The following is a 23,370-nucleotide window of genomic DNA, read 5'->3' as shown; positions in this document are numbered from 1 at the left end:
ATCTACAGCACCTTCACGGGACTTACCTTTGTGTAAAGCTTTAGAATTCACTGAGACATGTGACGGGCTTAAAATAAAACTTGGGTTACTTCAGTGTGAAGTAAGGCAATAAAATGAGGACTAAGAGTTTGACTTCGCAGAGATTAGGGATTTCAAGAAAGCACGAGACTGCTCCTGGAAAGTCCGAAGGAGACGCACGTCGGCGCACGACCGGCGCGGCGCAGAATAGTGACGTCTTGCGCCGGGCGGGAACTGACGTCACTTTTGGCACCGCCGCTTCCGCTCCGCGTGGGGGCGGTTCTTGCGGAGATAGTGGACTCCGGGCAGGTGTTGGCGCGCGGTGCGGTGAATTTTTTCCGAAGTCAGCCTCCCTGCTCCCCGCATCATGGCCACCGACTCGTGGGCCCTGGCAGTGGACGAGCAGGAAGCGGCTGTCAAGTCGGTCAGTGGCTTCAGCTCTCGCGGGGCGAACGTAGCAGGGGCCCGAGCCGATCCTGATTCGAGCCCCGGGAGCTGCCCGGGTTGGGAAGGGTTGTGGCCCACACCTCCCTAGACTTTGCGGCGGTGAATCCCGTGGCCCTGATTTGCGCCTAGGGCGATAGAGACCAGTGTCAAACTTGTTCTATTCATCTGGGCCAGTTAAAGACTTTTTTGTCCTGTAGCAAATTTGTTCCCGCTCTGTATGTTTTCTTTCCTTGTATTGCACTTCCTCACTGGGGATTGTAGACACAGGAAAATTTAGATGCTGATTCTCTCTTTGATCTGTTTTCCGGATGAATCGGTGCTAAACCCTTTTTTGTTTGTTTGTTTGTTTGTTTTTGGATTTTTCTTAACGTGGCTGGCATTTGGTAGCTTTTTGCTGGATAACAGATTCAGGTTTAGATTTCGTGTTTTAGTCTACTGCAAATGTTGGCGGGAGGGACTACAAATTGTTTCGTTGATGTTTAAAAGGGATATTTAGTTTCATATCCTGGTTCTTTTATAAATGAAGATCTATTCAATTGTAAGGTAATTAGTGTAAACTGGATTTCTGTTCTTATATGTAACCGTAGGTTTGTTTAGTGATAATTCACTATTGATTTTAATAGTTTTGTCTGGTCGTCTGGAAGTCTTATGTAACTTTTTAATGCTTAAGTTAACATTTCTTCTGCAGTCATCCTTGATTGCCTTGGGAAGATTGTGAGTTTGTCAGCAAATATTGTGGTCTAAATCCAGTGGAATACAGGATGAATCTTTACAGTCTAGTTGGGAAGGTGAGAATGTGGGAAATGCTGTGAAAATGGTAAGAATAATGTGGTAAGTAATGTCTGAAAAGAGAGAGGACGTTTATGAATAGGGAATAAGAAATTGCTTGTGGAGAAGTTTCAAATGGATAATAGAGAATGAGTCATGTAAGGTAGAGGTGAATAACATTTCAGGAGAAAATGCACAAAAGTGCTGAACTTGTCTAGAGAGCAAGAATCAGAACTCGTTTTTGCTGCAGCTTAAGTGTATGGGTTGTAATAGAAGCTGTACAGAAAATATAGAGTGTACTTTGCAACCTCAACTGAGAACTTCAAGAGGAGAGACTTTTCTTAGTCGGTTTGGGGATTTTTCAGGATACTGACAAAATTAGATCTGAGAGCTGGCAAGATTTATTGAACACATAGAATGTTAGTGATGTCTACAGGAAAGGCAGTCAGTGTGGAAGTTACTGTAATAGTCCAGAGAAGGGCATATGTTGTTGGGTGGTGGAAGTGATGATGAAGAGATGGATTTAAGAGATAATTGTGGCGATATAATGTGCGGGATTTAGGAAAAAGGCAAAGGTTGTTGTTTGCAGGCGGCATCCCAGAGGTGGTATTAGTAAAATGCTAATAACAGGACTAGAGAAGAGGGAAGATGGGCAGATTTGATTTGGAGGTCTCTGAATTTTAGACAAGGAGGACATCTTGGTAAGTACCTGTGTTGTGAGTCCCCAGGAATTGTCTAGGTTCAGTGATTTCCTGCGAGAACTCATAGGACTCAGCACATAACTGTACTCTCAGCTCTGATTTATTACACCTCTCCTGGTGGATTTACACACAGCTTAATTAAAGTCCTATACCAGCTAATTGTAACAACACATGTGAAGTATTGTCAGGGAAGCTCATTAGAGACTCAGTTCTTAGGGTTCTTATTGGAGAGTTGTCACAAAGTCACCCTCTGCTTAGCATGTACCAAAATTCCAGACTTACAGAAGGAAAGCAGATGTTTAACGTAAATCACATGTTTTTACAATTTAGGTATAGCAAACCCCTCAGCAGTTCTGGGAATGGTGGGAACCCTTTTGAAGTCCAAGTTCCCAGGGGCCAACCAGGGGCCAACCTTGCGAGCTGGTTTTTCTAAGGATAGGAAACTGTTAACTGTGTTAACTGTTTTCTGCAGAGCATGTATCTCACATTTGGAATTGTGGCATTGGACTTCAGAAGAAGAATCAGGGCAAGCAATGAAGCTCATTATAGGGGCACCTGGGTGGCTCTGTGGGTTGTGTGTCGGACTTTTGATTTTGGCTCAGGTCGTAGTCTCATGGTTCATGAGACTGAGTCCCATGTCACGCCCTGTGCTGACAGTGTGGAGCCTGCTTGAGATTCTCTCCCTCTTTCTCTCTGCCCCTCCTGGCTCGCACTCTCCCTCTCCCTCTCAAAATAAGTAAACATTAAAAAATAAAATAAAGTGTTAACAATAAATAAAACTGGCTATTATCCACAAAGAAATCAGAGTATTACAAAGGATGAGTTTCTGGCACCGTAGCATTTAAAATCCACTGCTTCACATGAGATCTTTTCTAAAAGATAGTTACTGAGAATTGTTTTCAATTTTTTTTTTAATGTTTATTATTTTGAGAGAGAGTGTGAGCAGTGTGTGGGGAGGGGTGCGCAGAGAGAGAGGAAGAGAGAATCCCAAGCAGGCTCCACACTTGGCACAGACCTGAGCCAAAATTGAGAGTCGGACGTTTAACCACCTGAGCCACCCAGGCACCCCTCAAATTTTTTTTAAACCTATGACTCTAATCTAGCTGTGATATTATGAATATTGTACATATAGACCTAAACATACTTGGCATCTGGTTTTAACCACTCTACTTCTCAGAAGGCTGATGTAAATAAATGTGTGAAAATATTGCTTCCTGATAGCTGGGGAAGACCCTCCTCCACCCCCCCCCTTTTTTTTAATTTCCATGTAGTCTTGTGTATCTTAGTTTAATAACTAATTCATAGTATTAGGTTATCATATGGCTGTGCTCTCAAGTGTACAGGTAGTAAATGGAAATGACAGAGACGAGGACAGAGAAAACACAAAGACAAAGATCTTATATTTACACACAGGACTTTTGTTTGGTTTACGCTTATGTGAGCAAAGGTGTGTCTTCAGAGTCTTCCTTGCATACAAAATTGGTTTTGGAGGGGAAAGAGGGGTATGTCAGGGAGTTTAGTTTGGATGCAATTTTAGCAGCCCTAATAAAAGATTCTGAGAGTTTGAATTAGTAGAAAGGACCTGATGCCAGTTCATTTGTTACTGTCATCTCTTCCAACACAAATGGCTTCCTTTGCTGCCTCTTTTGGTTGTATGACCAGTTTAATATCTTTCTTTCTCTTCCCCTGATCAGCCAAAACCAAAAAACCAAAGGCAACCCTAAGAATCTTTTGGAGACATAATTTGACCCTTTTGCAATTAGAATTGTCATAGAGGTAGATCTTGAAGCCTTTCTGAAGTGTCTTTGAGTGCCAGAGAGTTCACCCCTCCACAGATCAGGGACTCTGGGATTGATGGAAGGTTGGCCACCCTTCAGGAGCTACTCTTTTTTTTTTTTTTTTTTTAACACTTTTTTATCTATTTTTGAGAGCCAGAGTGCCAGTGGGGGAAGGGCAGAGAGAGGGGGAGATACAGAATCTGAAACAGGCTCCAGGCTCCGAGCTGTCAGAATCCCACGCAGGGCCTGAACCTATGAACTGCGAGATCATGACCTGAGCTGAAGTCAGATGCTTAATCAACTGAGCCACCCAGGTGCCCCCAGGAACTACTGTTAATTTGGATAAGGAAGGGATGCTTCTATCATAACTGAAAGCCTGTGTCCAGGGTCAGGGACAGTGCCTTCTGTTGGATGCATGATTAATAATTGGAAGGTTCCTTGGTGAAGATGAATTCAGAATGAAGGAGAATGGGAGTCATTTGGCCTGCCTCTTTCCCATGATGGAGTTACCTCTCAAGACAGGAATACTAGTCTGCAGGTAGTTTTACCCTTGAATGCAGCTGAATAAATCCTGACAAATTCATAGATCTGACTATCTCCTAAGCATGTCATCTTTTGTTACCACATCTCTTTGTCAAATTATAGTACATTAGATTTGGTTATTGTTTTCTTTCTCATCAGTCAGGCTTTGAGACCACTCTAATCAACTTGGTTGGATTGGGGACTCTGGACTGTTTTATTTGTGTTTTTCAGCCCATCCCAAGAGTAGTCTTCTTCTGTGAATCCCTGTGTATTCAGCCTAAAAATGAGGTTAATCAGTGGATAAGTTCTAGTATGAAATACCTTCTGTTAGGTACCAACATTCCTCTTAGCCTTCAGGGAAAGGGTGTCCACCTCCAGTAGTATGTTTTTCTCTGGACGACCTGGTTTCTAAAGAGATCAGATAAATATTCCTACAGTGTGAGGGTGGACTTCCAAAGACCATGAGCAGGGTCAGTTGAGGGGAGGGAGAATGGTGGAAGAAATGGTTCTCAATGCCCTCAGGAAACACTGGTGGTCATTATAAGGATAATGAATGATTGCATCAGTTCAGGGATCTTGTTGGGGATAGGGCTTGGGGTCTAGGGCTTGATTTGGGGTACTCCTTAGAACCTGACAACACACCTTTATAATACCACTTCTGTGTCACACCCTTACTCTTACCAACACTTTGAACATGGGAAAATAATTCCCATGAGATTGGAGACTTCATTATGAATGTATAAATTACTGTTCTGCTTGCACTTTAATTTGCAACTTATAAGCAAGTTTGCATTGACCAGGACTAGTGGCCAAAATCAATAAAAAACCTGTGTTCAAGTTTCTGATAAATTAAAAAAAATTTTTTTTTAACGTTTATTCACTTTTTGAGAGACAGAGACAGAGTATGAGCAGGACAGAGGCAGAGAGAGAGGGAGACGCAGAATCTGAAGCAGGCTCCAGGCTCTGAGCTGTCAGCACAGAGCCCGACAACGTGGTGTTTGAACTCACAAACCGTGAGATCATGACCTGAACCTAAGTCGGATGCTTAACCGACTGAGCCACCCAGGCGCCTCCTGAAATATTTTAAATCAGGAACATGAGTTTGTTCTTTGATCATAATAAATAACTTTTTTTTACCTAACTTGTAGTGGAGGTGGTTGATAAGACAAGAAAGAAGGCTGTAATTTATTTGCTTAGTGTTGCATGAATACAGTGTGGGTTTCGTGACTAACAACAAAGTTGAAATACTTAGATGATACTTTTTTTTTTTTAAGTTTACATATTTTTGAAAGAGAGAGGACAGAGCTCAGGGGAGGACACAGAGAGAGGGAAAGATAGAATCCCAAGCAGGCCCCATACTGTCAGCGCGGACCCCAGTGTGGGGCTTGAACTCACCTGTGGGATTATGATCTCAGCCGAAATCGAAATTGAGAGGCAGACACTTAACCAACTGAGCCACCCAGGCGCCCCTGGATAGTGTTGTTCTTCAGTGTATCTGCAAGGGAACTGTGTGTTTGCCATTGATAGGCTATCAAAGGCATTTAATGAAGGTTAGATGTTCTAGAAAGCATAAGTTGGAAGAAAATTAGAGGTTTGAGACTGTTGTCAAACTTTTCCCCCCAACTACTATGTTTAGTCCACCCCACTCTCCTTTTTGAGGTTCTTGAAGTTGCCCCAAATGATGTCTTCACCCAAGCTTTTAGGACTCCTGCTTGAGCAGGATAACTCCCTGAGTAAAGGTGCTGAACTAGTTCTGCTGGACTTTCACTAGGGAACTTCTCTTGGCTAAGGGACTTCTTTTGGGTCCTCTGCTTAACTCTGTTTCCTTTTATTCCCATTCAGATGAGTAATTTGCAAATCAAGGAAGAAAAAGTCAAACCAGATACCAATGGTGAGTCACTTGTAACTATTAGCTCTTCTGCTTTGCAGTAGTAGCTGCAGTGTGAAAAGGAGTTTTCATATAGCATAGTATTTGGCGAATGACAGTACGGTATTTGAGAGCCAGTAAATTCAGTTTCGTTACTGAAGAGGATACATTAGTTTTCCAGAGTTTATCTAGTCTCTAACTCCTGCCACTGTTCGCTTGATGTGTTTCTTTAAACTTTGTATTTAATTTCTGAAAAGTTAATCTGGGTTAAAACTCAAAGTATTAAACAGGTGAAAGGCTTCCTTTCTGTTCTGGACTGTCATTTACCCAGTTCTCACTCTCTGTCTTTATTAGTTTGGTAGGCTGACATGCCAAGTATCACAAACTGAGTGGTTTAAACAACCGAAGTTTACTGTCTCCTAGTTCTTGAGGCCAGAAGTCTGAGACCAAGTGTCAGCCTTCCTTCTGAAGGCTTTAGATCTTACATTCAAGTCTTTAATCCATTTTGAGTTAATTTTTGTGTATGGTTAAGATAGCGGTCCAGTTCTGTTCTTTTACACGTGGCTGTCCCGTTTTCCCAATACCATTTATTAAAGAGACTGTCCTTTCTCTGTTGTATATTCTTGGGTCCTTTGTCATAAATTAATTGACCAAATATGTGTGGGTCTATTTCTGAGCTCTCTGTTCTGTTCCATCGATTTATGTGTCTGTTGTTAATGCAAGTACCATACTGTTTTAATTATACAGTTTTGTAATCTAGTTTGAAGTCGGGGAGCATGATGCCTCCAGCTTTGTTTTTCTTTCTCAAGATTGCTTTGGCTGTTCGGGGTCTTTTGTGGTTCTGTACAAATTTTAAAATTGTTCTATTTCTGTGAAGAATGCTGTTGGGATTTTCACAGGGAGTGCATTGATTCGTGTTTTTGGTAATAATGGACATTTTAACAGTACCCTTCCAATCCATGAGCAAGGAAAACCTTCCTATTTGTGTTTTCAGTTGCTTTCAATAATGTCTTATGATGTTCAGTATACATGTCTTCTACCTCCTTGGTAAATTTATTCGTAGGTATTTAATTCTTTTTAATGCAGTTGTAAATAGGATTATTTTCTTAATTTCTCTTTCAGATAGTTCATTATTAGTGTATAGAAACACACCAGATTTTGTGCATTGATTTTGTATTCTGCAACTTGACTAAATTCATTTATTAGTGCCAACAGTTTTTTGATGGCATCTTTGGGTTTTTTATATATATCATGTCTTCTGTAAATATTGACAGTTTTCTTCCTTTGAATTGGATGCCTTTTATTTATTTTTCTTATCCATCTACATTTAATATAATTGTTGACATGGTAGGTTTACTTAAGTAGTTTTACTATTTGATTTGTTTGTCTCATAGTTTCTCTTCCTTTCTTTTGCTGCCTTCTTTTAGGCTAATTGAATACCTTAGAATTCCACTTTAATTGATCTATTGGAATTTTAGCTATACTCTTTGCATTATTTTATTAGTGTTTTAAAGTTTTCTTCATTTAAATCTTGCATATTTATTTGATTTTATTAATTTTATTTCTTGGTGAAGTATTTCATCATTTTAGTTGCTGTTATAAATGGGAACTTTTCAATTATATGTCTGTATTTATGAAAACTACTGATTTCTATTTATTTTGTACCTAGTTTTTTTGTTTTTCGCTAAGATATGTTATTTTGTAAGGGTTTTTTTTTTTGTTTTTGGTTTTGTTTTGAGAGAGAGAGAACACGAGTGAGGGAGAGGGACAGAGGGAGAGAGAGGAAGAGGGGGAAAGAGGGAGGGGGAGGGAGGGAGAGAGAGAGAGAATGAGAGAGAATGAGAATCCCAAGCAGGCTCCATGCTGAGCAGGGCTCAATTCCGCAACCCTGGGATCATGACCCGAGCCAAAATCAAGAGTTGGATGCTTAACAGACTGAGCCACCCAGGCGCCCCTATAATCGTTTTTAAGTTGATACTTAATCCTGCAGGTTTACAATCCTGTAATCCACCAAAAGTGAACATTTTACCTCTTGCTTTTATTTTTTTATTTAAAAAAATTTTAACATTTATTTATTTATGAGAGACAGAGAGAGACAGAGCATGAGCAGGGGAGGGGCAGAGAGAGAGGGAGACACCGAATCCGAAGCAGGCTCCAGGCTCTGAGCTGTCAGCACAGACCCTGATGCAGGGCTCAAACTCACAAACCGCGAGTTCATGACCTGAGTTGAAGTCGGACGCTCAACTGACTGAGCCACCCGGGCGCCCCTCTTGCTTTTAATTTTTAATACCTGTTTTCTTATGTATGATTGTGTTTGCTAATATAATAGTATATTTTAAAATAGGATAAGCAAATCAGAGGTGACATATTCTGATCCACTGTGAAGTCAGCCAACATTCCTAGAAAGTTGAAATTTTCTTGTGTGCTTTCTAGGAATAAAAACCCATTAAACATAAAGAAATGCCAAATATTTACATTTTGATCACCTAAGATTTAGTTTTTATGTTGTCACACCTTTTGGGTGGGTTTGAAATTTGCCTTTCTTACTATGATAACTGTTTTCTTTTGTAGGTGTTATTAAAACCAGTGCCGCTGCAGAGAAAACAGATGAAGAAGAGAAAGGTAATTTCTCTTTAAAACTTTGTAGCAAGAAATAGAATATGACCCAAGATTTGCCCTCCTGGAGCCAGAGGCACTGGATCAAGGAGATGAGGAGGAATTACAAAGGAGATTGAGAAGAAGCAGTCAGTGAGGTAGAAGGAGAATGAAAGAGAGTGGTATCCATTTTTTTTTTTTTAATTTATTTTGAGAGAGAGAGAGCAAGTGAGGGAGGGGCAGAGAGAGAGAGAGAATCCCAAGCAGGCTCTGCACTGTCAGCGCAGAGCTTGATGCGGAGCTCAATCTCGTGGACCATGAGATCATGACTTGAGCTGAAGCCAGGAATCGGACCCTTAACCGGCTGAGCCACCCAGGTGCTCTCAAGAGGGTGGTATCCAGAAACCAGAAGAAGGAAGTATTTCAGAAGTAGGTAGTTAAATATAAGTAATAAGTTGATTAAGAAGATATAAATATTGGGGCCACCTGGGTGGCTCAGTTGGTTAAGGGTCCAACTTCTGCTCAGATCATGATCTTGTGATTTGTAAGTTAGAGCCCAGCGCCGGGCTCTGTGCTAACAGCCTAGAGCCTGCTTCAGATTCTGTGTCTCCCTCTCTCTTTGCCCCTCCCCCAGTCCCTTTCTCACTCTTGCTCTCAAAAATGAATAAACATTAAAAAAAAAAAAAAATGTTACAACGTGTTCACATGCTGGTGGGAATGTTCCAGTGGAGCAGGAAACTGATCACGCAAAACAGAGTCAGCGTCAGGAGAAATATCCTTGTGGGCAAGAGGGGCTGGGACCTGTCGTACCAGTGGAGGGGTTATCCTTAGGAGCACAGGCTGTTCATCCCAGGTTACCAAAGGGAATGTAGAGAACATGGGCGCACATGCAGGTAGATGTATAGGAATGTCACGACAGAATGGGGAAGTGTTTCTGATCACTGGTACTTTTCTGTGAAGGAAGACGAGAGGTCATCAGGTGAGTGAGGATGTGAGGGATTAGAAGTTTGAAAAGAGAGGAGGAGGTAGAAGTGGAGGTCTGAGAAGAGTGAATGAGTGGAGAATAGAAGCATGAAGACGAATAGGGCAGCTTAGCCCTTTTGGGTTTCCCAGTCACTGTTCTAAAGGGAGATCGGTGGGAGTGACTGTTGTTCTCCAGCCAAGCCTGGCCGCCTGGGTGCCGGTGCAGAGATGGGGAGAGAGATTTCACGAGGGTGAGTTTGCCAAACGAGCGTGAAGACAATCTGCTGGTTTCTTCCGGACAGAGGACAGAGCTGCCCAGTCTTTACTCAACAAGCTGATCAGAAGCAACCTTGTCGATAACACGAACCAAGTGGAAGTCCTGCAGCGGGACCCAAGTTCCCCGCTCTACTCTGTGAAGTCCTTTGAGGAGCTTCGGCTGTGAGTATTTGTTCTTTGAACAGCTGCTCCTTGTCAGGCCCTCCTTTGTAAAACTTAGCATTTCCAAGATCTTTGGGGAATTTTACTTTTTACTTTTATTTTTAAGAATCTTAATGTATTTGCTTCTTTGATAATTCACATGACTCAAAAGTCAGAAAGTATGAAACAGTTTACAGTGACGGTTTCCCTCCCACCCTTGTCTCTTGGCTACCCAGTTCTCCTCCTCTTGGGAGGGATTTTTAAATGCCACAGATTTATTCATCATAGCTGAAAGTCTTTTTTCTTTTATGCTCTTAGAACTTTCAATAAAATATTGGCTGACAGGTGATTTCTGGATGTCAGGAACATTTCTTATTAGGTAAGCCCTTTTGTTAGACTATAGGGTTTACGGTTAAGAACAGTTTATCTGCTTTTATATAATCGATCAAAAGAGCCTTTGCAGGATTTCCAGTACCTACAGTGGAAAGCAGTCTTCAGTATTCCAGAATGCAAAACCAAAACCAATCCAGAACCCAGAATTAAGCTGTAAGGGAGCATATTCATGTCATTGTGCTAAGAATGACTTCCAATATCACTTTATTTTAAAAGCAGAATTATGGAAGTCATACCAATTTTTTTGTTTACTTCAATATATTAGTAAAGAAATGTTTATGAATCATTGGTTTATGTACCTGGTACTGTGCTGGGTGTTATGAGTAACACAAGTCATAACCACCGTTCTTGCTGCCTGCCAGGACCTGAATCATAGACAGAAAGCAGCTGGTGAATAACAAAGTGGTGGAATTACCTTTATCAGCAAAATCTTTAATATGCCCACCGTGGGCCAATAGGGGCCACATTCCTGCCAACTGTTACCACTGCTTTAGAATAAGAGACACTTAAAATATAAGAGCTAACTTAAACCAAATCAAGTCATTAATGAAGTAACAGTTAAGAACAAGTTTTTTAAAGCGTTGTTGTTTTTTAATGTTTTCAGGAAATTATTCTTTTCTTTCTGTATTTCTCCCATTGGGGGCTTCATTCAGCAATTCTGCCATCTCTGCTTCTATTCGTAAACTATATCAGGACGGCTAGATGTGCTCTTTTGTTTCCTGAAGTGACAGTTTTGCTTCCCCAAGTATAGATGGTTTTTAAACCCCCTTTCATTTAAAGGACTTGTGCTCTCAGTCTGACCAGTGAAGAATTGTCCTTTCTGAAAAATCAAGCTCTCTCTGATTTAGTAGTTGTTGGCTAGAAGAAACAAAAAATAAAACCTAAGTTGCCTAATATAATATATTTGTTTTGTACTTAAAAATTTTGAATTATTCTGCAAAATAAAAGGAAAATAATGAACCGCTGGAAGCTCTTGGATCATTTGGATCTTCATTCAGTTGTGACTTTGTTTCCGTAGCAACCAAATCACAATCTGTTGAGCTTCATAGCCTTTTCTTCTAAACAGAAGACACCAAAGATTATGCTTTCACATGTCATTGTGTCTGAGAACCAACATATGCCAGACGAATGTGCCTTTTAGAGAGCCTGTTAACTCCAGGGAAGGCTCAGAGAACAGAAGGCTTGACTTGGTTTGGCTCTTCTTTACAAATAGTGTGGTGGGATTTTTGTCGAACACCCTGTCGGTGGTAGAGGTAACAGAGAGGTTATTGTAAATGCAATGAAAAAGCAACTTTAATTTGTATTTGTTGTGTAGCTACTTATATAAGCTGGTGCTTTCCTATGCTTGATTTTGACTAAACATAATAACCAAATATGAGCATTCGTGAAGTTCAGTACAGGTGATTGAACACTCCTCTTTACCAGAAACTGGCTAAATCAATTCTCTTACCTCTTGATTGTCCTGAGTGTTTGTATAGCTGGCTTTGGAAGGACCATGGAATACAAAATGACTGTGGTTCATTTTAACATCTGCACCAAGAAATTAAACGTGAATCTTGTTTTCTAAAGGGACTTCTATATCTTAGTGATACAGTTAAGCAGTGTTTATTTTTAGGTACGCCTTTTATAATTCATTTTATGCAAATTGTACAATTTATACAAATTAATAAATTCCACTCTTGCAGTATCCAGGGAACATTTGCCATCCAAGACCAATCATATTTGTGGGGGTCTGCTGAAAGCATGAATTTCTCCAAGAAAGAAAACTTGTCTGTATTCTATGAATTGTCTAATAGTTGTAGATTAAGACTGAGGAGAGAAGGATGATGGTTTGGTTTCATTTTAGATAATATTTTTTAAGGCCTAGGAAGATATGTCTGACAGAGATAGGAAGCGTTACTCTTTGCTAGATATAGGGAAAGAGATTTAGGCCTTTAAAACAATTTGAACTAGGAAACGATCCTTTCTCTCCCTGGCCTCCTAGGAAACCACAGCTTCTCCAGGGAGTCTATGCCATGGGCTTCAATCGACCCTCCAAGATACAAGAGAATGCATTACCCATGATGCTTGCTGAGCCGTGAGTATGCAGATCCCAGTGCACCTCTTCAGAATTTGGTTTAACGTCCTATACCAATAACTTACTGTTCTTGAGAACAAGATGGGACATTTGGGACAGCATGTTTTCCTCAGGGAAACAGCTTGAGCAAGTACAGAGAGTCAGATGGAATTTGGTACAGCTTCTGCCTTTCCCACTTAGCAGTAAAAACTAATGGGGGCACCTGGCTAGCTCAGTTGGTGGTGTGGGTTCAAACCCGCATTGGTTTGTAGGGGTTACTTAAAAAATAAATAAAAATCTTTAAAATAAATGAAAAACAGATAAAGCTAATGTTATTCTGTGCATTTTTTAAAACAGAGTTTTTTAAAAATAGGAAATTTTGGGGGCACCTGGGTGGCTCAGCTGGTTAAGCATCTGACTTCAGCTCAGGTCATGATCTAGCAGTTCATGAGTTCAAGCCTTGTGTTGGGCTCTGTGCTGACAGTTCAGAGCCTGGAGCCTGTTTCAGATTCTGTATCTCCCTCTTTCTCTGCCCCTCCCCCACTTGTGCTCTGTCTCTGTCTCTCAAAAGTGAATAAATGTTAAAAAAAAATTTTTTTTTAGTATGAAATTTTTGGAACTTGCAAAAAAAGGTGTCAAGAACATCTGTAACCCTATCTTGTCAAGAAATCTAGTTGACAGTGGAAGCCCCCATGCACCCCTCTGCATTCACATCCCCTTCCCCAACCCAAGTAATGTCATCCTGAAACAGGTCATCATTCTCTTACATTTCTTTATACTTTTACTACATATCTACACATTCCTAAGAATCTAAGAGTTGTTTACATATTTTAAACTGTAGATAATTGGTATCCTACTTTATGGAGCAACATTTCCCATTCAATTCTATTATTTTTCTTGCTTAATGACAAAAAATTCCACCTATTTCCATGACTGAGTTACAGGAAGTAAAATGTGAAAGTTCCCTCTAAAGCATCTGCCTGACTTGGTGTCTTGGATTTTCATAAAGAAGGGAAAAGGGGAGGGGCGCCTGGGTGGCCCAGTTGGTTAAGCCTACAACTACAGCTCAGGTCATGATCCCACAGTTCGTGGGTTCAAGCCCTGCACTGGCCTCTGTGCTGACATCCTGGAGTGTGCTTCGAATCTTCAGATTCTATGTCTCCTTCTCTCTCTGACTCTCCCCTGCTTATGCTCACACTTTCTCAAAAATAAACATTATTAGAAAAAAAAAAAGAAAAGGAAACACATGGGGAGCCGAGTGCTGGAGACACATTACAGCTTGGCAGAAAATGTCTTCAGGGATTTTCCTTGGCACAGATTTTACTCTGCAGTGTTAATTTCCATGTGGCCCCTGGGGTACAAAACTAGGGCACCCTGGCTGTGCTGGAGTCTAGAGTGAGGATTCTTGGTATAAACCCATCTAAAAGAATCATTTTTTCCCTTAATATTTAAGCAGTTTTTAAACATCATATAAAAAATTTATCATTGTCCTCAATGCAGAAAACTTGGATTAAAGGAAGAATATTCTGTATTCCTACCATCCAGAAAGAACATTCTGGTACTTTATTGTGTTTAACCAATATTATTTTCCTTTCTGTTCCTGATCCAGCCCACAGAACCTGATTGCTCAGTCTCAGTCAGGTACTGGTAAAACAGCCGCCTTCGTCCTGGCCATGCTCAGCCGAGTGGAACCAGCAGAGAGATACCCCCAGGTGAGGGTTGGGGGATCCTGAGGGCCCTGGCTTGCCTGCCCTGGGAAAGACAGTGCTATCTGGTGGGCGGTTAGTGAGGGCACCCCTTAAGGGATCTGAACGTTTCCTGGGCCTCACACTGTGGATCTGGCAGAGCAGGTTCATGTACTAGGCCTCTAGGAAGAGTTCATTCAGAAACAGCAGCTTTAAACAGTGGCTTCTGAAGGCATTCACCCAGCCAGGGCTCCCTGGTGAAGGCTTGGGTCTATAGCTGAAAAGTGGGCCTGGTTGGAGAGGATGTGGTTCCCTGCCTTTTTAGCTGGTAGTAAGATCAGGGGTGACTGGGTGGCTCAGTCAGTTAACCATTAACTCTTGATTTTGGTTCGGGTCGTGATCTCACAGTTCATGAGATCGAGGCCCGAGCTGGGCTCTGTGCTGACAGCATGGAGTCAGCTTGGGATTCTCTCTCTGCCTCTCTCTCTCTCTCTCTCTCTCTCTCTCTCTCATAGATAAAACATTTTTTAAAAAGTGATAATAATATAAGCATATTTGTTGCATTAGCACCTGTTGTCTTTTACTAAAAGACTCTCTTAAACTCAACCTTTATGATTTCCTTGTTCAGTGTTTGTGCCTCTCCCCAACATATGAGTTGGCACTTCAAACGGGAAAAGTGATTGAGCAGATGGGCAAATTTCATCCGGAACTAAAGCTTGCTTATGCTGTTCGAGGCAATAAATGTGAGTATAAAGGGGTGAAACCTAAGCAGTGAGCAGGATAGGGTAGTTGGGTGTTTGAATTTTGAAGATGTGATGATGACATTAAACTTTCTGGTTCAATTGACCTTAGGGCCCACTGCATTACTTTCAGCAAATCTGTTTTAAACTTGTTATTTAACAGTCCTTTCTACTCTTAAAAGATTTAGAGTTGTTAAAAAAAATCTTTGTATGGGTCATGGAGTTCTTAAAGTCTGTCGTTCTTCCCTAAGATAACAGGGTTTTGAATTCAGCATTCAGAGTTCTGGAAGCTGCTTATTAACAAGGGATTAGTAGGTCTAGGATGGCAGGTTGGGGTCATATCCCTTTGTTTCAAAACAAGCCCAGCTTTAGTAAGAGTAAACTAGGAGCAGATAAGACCACATAACTTGGTCTTATCGAAACCAGAAATCCTTCCACCAATTATTTCTCCCATGTGTTCTATGGTATGTAGTGTAGAGAGTATGGACTAAAATGGTGAGGAGGGGCAGGTAGAACATGGTCGTTAGGAAGTTATCAGAGTAGGGAGTGCCTAGTTAGCTCGCTTGGTTCAGTGTCCGACTCTTGGTATCACTCAAGGTCTTGATCTCAGGATCATGAGTTCAAGCCCCACATTAGGCTCCACGCTGGGCATGACGCCTACTTAAAAAGGAAGTTAACAGAGTATATAAAACTGTAATTCAGTAAGAAAAAAGTAGGCAGTCTAATAGGAAAATGGACAGAAGAGGCCCAGTTGAACAGACACTGCACAAAAGAAGGGAATTCAGACAGCCAGTAAATATGAGATGATAAGCCTCGTTTGTCATCAGGGAAACGTAAACCTAAAACCACTCTGTGCTTCCCAGATGGGCAAAAATGAAGTCTGACAATGCCAAGTGTTGATGCAGACGAACAAGAACTGGCATGCCCCGGGGCACCTGGGTGGCTCAGTTGGTTGAGCGTCCAGCTATTGATTTCAGCTCAGGTCATGATCTCACGGCTTGTGGGATTGAGCCCTGTACTGGGCTCCGCACTAACAGTGAGGAGCCTGCTTGGGATTCTCTCTCTCTCCCCGCCTCCTCCACTTGAGAGCTCACTAATGCTCTTTCCCTCTCTCTCTCAAAATAAATTTAAAAAACCACAAAAACCAAACTAGAATGCCCATACACTTCTGGTGGGGAGTTTACATTGGTACAGTTACTTTCTGGAAGCAGTTTGGCATTACTTAGAAAAACTAAAAACAGGGGCACCTGGGTGGCTCAGTCAGTTGAGCATCCGACTTTGGCTCATGATCTTGCCGTTTGTGAGTTCAAGCCCCTGTGCTGACAGCTCAGAGCCTGGAGCCTGCTTCAGATTCTGTGTCTCCCTCTCTCTCTGCCCCTTCCCCACTCATACTCTGTCTCTCTCTGTCTCTCAAAAATGAATAAACGTTTAAAAAAAACTTTTTTTTAAAAGAAAAACTAAAGACAGACATTCCTTTGACCCAGCAGTTTGTAAGTGCCTGGAACAGTGGTTCTCAAACTTGTTGGTTTCTTATACTCTTAAACATTACTGAGGATCCCAAAGCATTTTTATTTATACAGGTTTTATCTTTCGATATTTGCCATAGTAGAAGCTAAAATTGAGAAATTTCTTTTTTTTTTTTTGAGAAATTTCTGAAAATACTTACTTTAGAAGAATATGAAGAAAGTCTGGCCTTTCAGATAATTTTAGATACTCTTTTTTGGATGTGACACCAAAACTTAACAAGTGGTAATTACTTAAGAGTTAGTTCCAATGTGGAATCTGAAATCATACTACTGAATTTTTCATACTGTTACATTAAAATACCTTGGTTATTTGGGGGCACTTGGGTGGCTCAGTTGGTTAAGCGTCTGATTTCGACTCAGGTCATGATCTCGCAGTTCATGGGTTCGAGCCCTGCATCGGGCTCTGTGCTGACAGCTCAGAGCCTGGAGTCTGCTTCAGATTCTGTGTCTGCCTCTCTCTCTGACTACCCCACTTGAACTCTGTCTCTCTTTCTCAAAAATAAATAAACGTTAGAAAAATTGAAAAAAAATACCTGGGTAACACTGATCTTCCAAATGTTGAGACATTTTGTTATATAGACTTTAAATTACCTGCACTAATATTACCACCAAATTCATCAGAGGAATTTATACACATCAAGAAACTCAAACTTAGTGGCGCATACAAGTGTTCCAAAACTCTAATAATCATTTTCTCTTGAAAGCTTAAATGTTACTGTGGCAGCAGATACAGTGGATTGTTTTCATTGAAGAGACAGACTCTGTTCATCTTCAAGAAAGTGTATATCAAATTCCCAACTTCATTTTTTCTGGTTTGTCAGTTAACAGAGAGAAATGGCTAGTTCAGCTCACCACATAATCACAAAAGAGCTTTTCCTGGAGAAAACCATCATGGTTCAACATGCAGCAAAACTACTTTATCCAGAAATTATTAGGTTGATTATTTTTGTGTGTTTATTTGATGCTTCAAACTGGTGGGTACGTTGAAGTAAAGCATACCACAATATTGTGACAACGTACATCTTCTTTAGAGTGCTTTGTAAATAACCTGGGACTTCATTGTGTGTGAAGGATTAATATATTAATTATATTTAATGTATTATTTTTTAAAGGTTCAATTTTGACTCTCAAGCAATGGACATTGAGAACTACAATGTGTTTCAGTTAATTCAAAATTCTTCCAATGTATAATTAGATAATTGATAAATTTTCTTTTTTAAGTTTATTTATTTTGACAGAGAGAGAGAGATTGTACTGGGAGGGCGGGGAGTAGCAGAGGGAGAGACTCCCAAGCAAGCTCTGTACTGTCAGTACAGAACCGTACATGGGCTCAATCTCCAGAATCATGAGATTATGACCTGAGCCGAAATAAAGAGTTGGACGCTTAACTGACTGAGCCACTCAGGCTCACCAATTGATGCATCTCTAATGAAAGTCCTTTCTCGAGTTGTAAATTTTGTTTTTGTTTTTACTTATTTATTTATTTTTTTTTAAGTAGGCTTCACACCCAGTGCGGAGCCCAGTATGGGTCTTGAACTCACGACCCCGAGATCAAGACCTGAGCTGAGATCAAGAGTCAGATGCTTAACTGACTAAGCCACCCAGGCACCCCTAAATTTTGCTTTTAAAATAGTTAACACATTCACATGTGTTAAACTGAAAGGATATGTGGTTGAAACTTTGTCTCATCCCCCCCCAACCACCTAGTTCTTCTTCCTAAATTTAGGGACTCAGTACTAACTAGTTTCTCATGTGGCACACCAGAGATGTGGCTGCAGGTACACAGTGTGTATGTAAGTGTATGTGTATAAATATGTACTCACACACATGTACATTAATTACATGTATTCTTTTTTGCCTCGTGTTATACAAACTGCTCTGTAAATTTTTTTCACATTTAATAATGTATTTTGGAGATTGTTCCCTATCAGTTCCTAAGCAGTTTTATACTTGGATTGGCAACATCCATTGGGTGTATCATATTTTGCTTAATTAGTTACTTTTTGAGGTGTATATATCCTTGCATATATGTTATTTCACATGTTAATACACATACAGGATTAATTCCTAATAGTGGAAATACTGGTCACAGGCTCTGCATTAGCAATTTTGATAGATGGTTGTACTGGTTTCAACTTCCACCAGCTATAATTTGAAAGTAATGTGTTTTCTGAGTCAGAGAATTTGTACTTAGGGACACTATCTACATGTCAGAATGTCTCATGAAACAAAACTCATTGGGCCAGGATCCTGGTAGTCACAACTACCAATTTAAGAGAAAATCTGTGATCATGAGTGAATGCATGATATGAAATGTTGAGGGGAATGAGGGGGACAACGCTGAATCAGGAGGAAGTAGGAATGAGAAATGACACTGAGGGGTCACTGCATGGGATTTAATCCTGAGCACAATGCAGTTAGATAGGTGCCACTGTGCCTGCTTTACAGTAGAAGAACCCAAGACTTTTGGATAACAATCCTGTGTGTTTTGACATCTGGAATTAACTAGTTTTACAAACTCTGAAAGGATGGGCAAGGCTTTGATTTCCAAAGCTGGTTTTGCCATGGAAATACCCACGGAAAACATCTTGTCTCACAGTGGAAAGAGGTCAGAAGATCAGTGAACACATTGTCATTGGCACCCCTGGGACTGTTCTGGACTGGTGCGCCAAGCTCAAGTTCATTGACCCTAAGAAGATCAAGGTGTTTGTTCTGGATGAGGCTGATGTGATGATAGCTACTCAGGGCCACCAAGACCAGAGCATCCGCATCCAGAGGTAGGAACTCTTGAGCCAAGAGGAACGTCTGTCTTCTGACTTGCAAGTAAAGATCTTCTTGTTCACTGTGTTTCCTCCTGCTGTATTTAACTCCTCTTCTTTCTCCATCTAGGTTATTTGCTTTTAGGACCTCCAGGAGCATTTTTTGGATGGGCCATTTGCTCGCCAGCACTGATCACGGGTTGAGGAAGGAGACTTAGGGAATCTAACACCAGCCCCCTCCCTGCCCCATGGCTGCTCTTGCCTCCTCCCTGCTGTTCTCCTCCCCCCTTTTGCCTCTTTCCCCGGCGTGTAGAGCATCCAAGCCTGGGGTGGCCGTCTTCTGTTCCTTCCAGGGAAAGACTCGGGGTCATGCCACATACCTGGGTCTTCCCTTGCAGGATGCTGCCCAGGAACTGCCAGATGCTGCTTTTCTCTGCCACCTTTGAAGACTCTGTATGGAAATTTGCCCAGAAAGTGGTCCCAGACCCAAACATTATCAAACTGAAGCGTGAGGAGGAGACGTTGGACACCATCAAGCAGTATTACGTCCTGTGCAATAACAGAGATGAGAAGTTCCAGGCCTTGTGTAACCTCTACGGGGCCATCACCATTGCTCAGGCCATGATCTTCTGCCACGTGAGTAGCAGTGGCAGCAGCAGGCCTGCCGGGGGAGGAGCTCCACTGGAGGGTGTGCCTGGCCCTCCCTTCAGCCAGCTCCACCTCAGTGCTGAGGAGGACTGGGTGTCCTCTGTGTGGCCAGAAAGGAAATGATGAAGCACCTCCACCTGCCCCAGGGCATATTCTCCTCAGACTATAATGAGTTATGAGGGAAAGACTGTGAAGAATTGAACTTTTCTTTGGTCCCACCTCTTAGACATACCTTGGGAAAAACTCCAGATAACATCCAACGAAATGATTATATAACATTAAGAATATAGACTATTTGAGAATGAAGATATTGGCTCCTACCACACTCTTCGTAGCTGAACACTAAGATGATTTAAGTAATTCATCCAAAAAAAATTCACATGGCTAAAATTGTCTTTGTAAAATTGGTAAGCCTACCCTGGTGGCTGAACTCAGCAGGCTTTCACGTATTTTAATGGAAACAAGCCACTTTTTTGCAGGTTTGTTTTTGTTTTTATTTTTCCAGGTATCTCCATTTAAAACCATTCTTTTCACTCCAGACCCGCAAAACGGCTAGTTGGCTGGCAGCAGAGCTCTCCAAAGAGGGCCACCAGGTGGCTCTGCTGAGCGGCGAGATGATGGTGGAGCAGAGGGCTGCGGTGATCGAGCGCTTCCGAGAGGGCAAAGAGAAGGTGCTGGTGACCACCAACGTGTGTGCCCGCGGTGAGCAGAGAATGTGCCTGTTCGCCTGGCTCCGGATGGCGAGAGCAGGGCTCCCGTACGGGACGCTCCGATGGTTTGGGGGAGTCCAGCTGGGGTTGGTGCTGACTTTGTTTTCTGGGAGAGGCTGGATTCCCCCAGCAGATGAGAACTTTCACAGAAGCCAGGAGTCCTGATGTGGTGGAAGGAAACAGGCAGTGACTGGTTTCGAGTGAATGGTGCCTGCTCTCCTGGGGGCCCCTAGTGAAGTTTCGGCCGCATCTCCAGATTCTTGTATCTAGCAGAGGCTCTTCTGGCGATGTCATAATTTTGTTAGCACCTGCCAGAGTTCTGTTTTTCCCTCTGGATTCTGCTGCGTGCCCCCGGTCCCCGAATCCCAGAGCTGGCCTGCCCCAGACTCTTCCTCCACCTGATGCTGGCGTGTGGCAGCCTCGCCTGGTGGGTGGTGGTTTTTGTTTCCCGTCCTGACTCCACCCCTCTTTCGTGCAGGTATTGATGTTGAACAGGTATCTGTCGTCATCAACTTTGACCTTCCCGTGGACAAGGATGGGAACCCGGACAACGAGACCTACCTGCACCGGATCGGGCGCACGGGCCGCTTTGGCAAGAGGGGCCTGGCAGTGAACATGGTCGACAGCAAGCACAGCATGAACATCCTGAACAGAATCCAGGAGCATTTTAGTGAGTGCCTGGGAGTGTCCCCTGCCAGGGCCCTTTCCTTAGAGGGGCAGGTTCTCCTGGGGCCTCCTCGAGAGGCCTTTGTCCTTGTCACATTCCCCTCCTTTCCTACAATATGGAAGTTCTCGAAGAGCACACCTGGTGAGTTCGGGTCAGGAACTCGAACAACAGTGCCCCCTTGGCCAGGCTTGAAGGGCCTAGGGCTCTGTCCCGTGCTCAGGCACCAGGAGCCCGTGGGGTTTCATGAAAGTTTGCTGTGGCCAGAGGCTTGGCATGGGGACAGAAACCTGTCTGCCTCCTCCCTCCCTGCTGTGCTGTCCCTTCCCTAGGTGTGTGTGTTCATGATAGCCCCGTGTTGATGTCTCTGTGAATTCTCTTTTTTTCCCCAGATAAGAAAATAGAAAGATTGGACACAGATGATTTGGATGAGATTGAGAAAATAGCCAACTGAGAAGCTCCGTCAGTCACCAGTGCCCACCCCTGGTGCTCCCCCTGCACGGGAGACTGGTGCTTTCACGGCACAGGCCTCGACAGTCGCCACAAAGAAGAGGAGGCAGAGGAGAGAGAAACTACCTACCTCATTTTAAATTACGTTTGGACTAGACAAAAATTGTGCAAATGATTGGGGAAGGTAGAAGGAAAATTTTACATTTTGGAAAATTTAGTCCTCCCCCCACCTCTGCCCTTTTATGCTATGGTTTTCCCCATCTTTATAATAATCTGGTTGCTGTTGGTAATGGCTGAGCCTAGGGTCCCCTGCTTGTTTTGTTGTGGGGTGTTAGGACCCATTTCCAGTCTCTGAAGAAATGGTCGATGTAGGTGCAGGAGAGGCTCAGCAGCACAGGCATGGGAGCCCCACTGCATGGATGGAGTGTGGGGAGCAGCAGCAGGGAGACCTGGGAGCGCTCTCCCTTCTCTGTCCCTGACCGGAGACCTGCCACCAATGTCTCCTGCCCTTGAGGCCATCTTCCTTCTCCTAAATCCAGAGATGTTCTGGCTGACCCCTTTTACCCCTGTTCTCAGTACCAGAGGATGTCCCTGCTTCTCTCTGGGTGAGCACATTGTAAACCTCCGATTTGGAGAGAGACATGGAAATCAGCGAATCTTCAGAGGACTTGGTCTGGCAAGGGTAGACGAATCCTGTGAGAATCTGGGACTTCCCTTTCCTGTGGTTGCTGTGTCTGCTCAGGCACTGGGAGTCAGTCATGGCAGCCAGGGGAGACCAGGTGCGTTTCTGACACGCACCTGGCCAAGTGAGTTGATTCTTATCGGTGGGTGTCACACCGTGCCTGGAGATGAGCAGGAGAATTTGGAAAGGAAGTTATGACCAAGTTAAAACTCTGCTCTTTCTTTATCCATAATACTGGACCTATTGGTTACTTTAATTCATACATCACCTATATGAATAAGGACAGAGGAATTCGAGTTATACCCATCATTATGTTAAGAAATTTTAAAGTAATTATGAAAGGCTTTACTAATCATGATTTGTTTTTATTTGTATTTTTCTGCTTATTAGACTAATATATGCTCATTAAAAAAGGTGTGTGTGTGTGTGTGTGTGTGTACACACATATATAAAGTACAAGTGCTCTCTGTCTCCACCTCTCTGGGACAACCATTGCTAGCATTTTGGTGAACATTTGATATATTTCCTTCTGTTTGCATATCCACTTAAAAAAAATTTTTTTTTAACGTTTATTTATTTTTGAGAGAGCGTGAGCAGGAGAGGGGCAAAGAGAAAGGAAGACACAGAATCCAAAGCAGGCTCCAGGCTCTGAACTGTCAGCAGAGATCCCATTGCAGGGCTTGAACCCACGAACCGTGAGATCATGACCTAGGCCAAAGTCGGACACTTAACTGACTGAACCACTCAGGCGCCCCATCTTTTTTTTTTTTTTTTAATGTTTATTTAAAAGAGAGTCTGAGTGCAAGTGAGGGGGGGGTGGGTGAGAGAGAAAGAATCCCAAGCAGGCTCTGTGCTATGCGGGCTCAGTCCCACGAGCCATAAGATCATGACCTTAGCCAAAATCAAGAGTTGGACGCTTAACCAACTGAGCCACCCAGGCGCCACATATTCACTTCTCTTGTACAAAAATGTGAACATTCT

At 42.4% G+C, this 23,370-nt stretch overlaps 1 protein-coding gene across 2 annotated transcripts; it reads left to right on the top strand.

Annotated features, from left to right (window-relative positions):
- The first annotated feature begins 260 nt into the window (after window positions 1-260).
- DDX19A (DEAD-box helicase 19A) lies at window positions 261-22,804 on the top strand. 2 transcript variants are annotated; one of them, XM_043599647.1, is made up of 12 exons: window positions 261-442; window positions 6,077-6,125; window positions 8,673-8,723; window positions 9,962-10,097; window positions 12,454-12,546; window positions 14,135-14,237; window positions 14,839-14,953; window positions 19,076-19,253; window positions 19,634-19,871; window positions 20,423-20,585; window positions 21,072-21,263; window positions 21,650-22,804. In XM_043599647.1, exons 1-12 carry the CDS (start codon window positions 386-388, stop codon window positions 21,709-21,711), a joined length of 1,437 nt encoding a protein of 478 aa, XP_043455582.1. In that variant the 5' UTR covers window positions 261-385; the 3' UTR covers window positions 21,712-22,804. The 2 variants fall into 2 exon arrangements, with proteins under 2 accessions (XP_043455582.1, XP_043455584.1); XM_043599649.1 differs by lacking the exons at window positions 261-442; window positions 6,077-6,125; window positions 8,673-8,723 and adding an exon at window positions 10,395-10,455 and having other exon boundaries at window positions 9,984-10,097.
- The last annotated feature ends 566 nt before the right edge of the window (window positions 22,805-23,370 follow it).

The sequence above is a fragment of the Prionailurus bengalensis genome, chromosome E2 (genome assembly GCF_016509475.1).
Source record: "Prionailurus bengalensis isolate Pbe53 chromosome E2, Fcat_Pben_1.1_paternal_pri, whole genome shotgun sequence".
NCBI lineage: Eukaryota > Metazoa > Chordata > Mammalia > Carnivora > Felidae > Prionailurus > Prionailurus bengalensis.
Note: the sequence above shows the minus strand (reverse complement) of the source record. Positions and strands in the feature narration are given on the sequence as shown.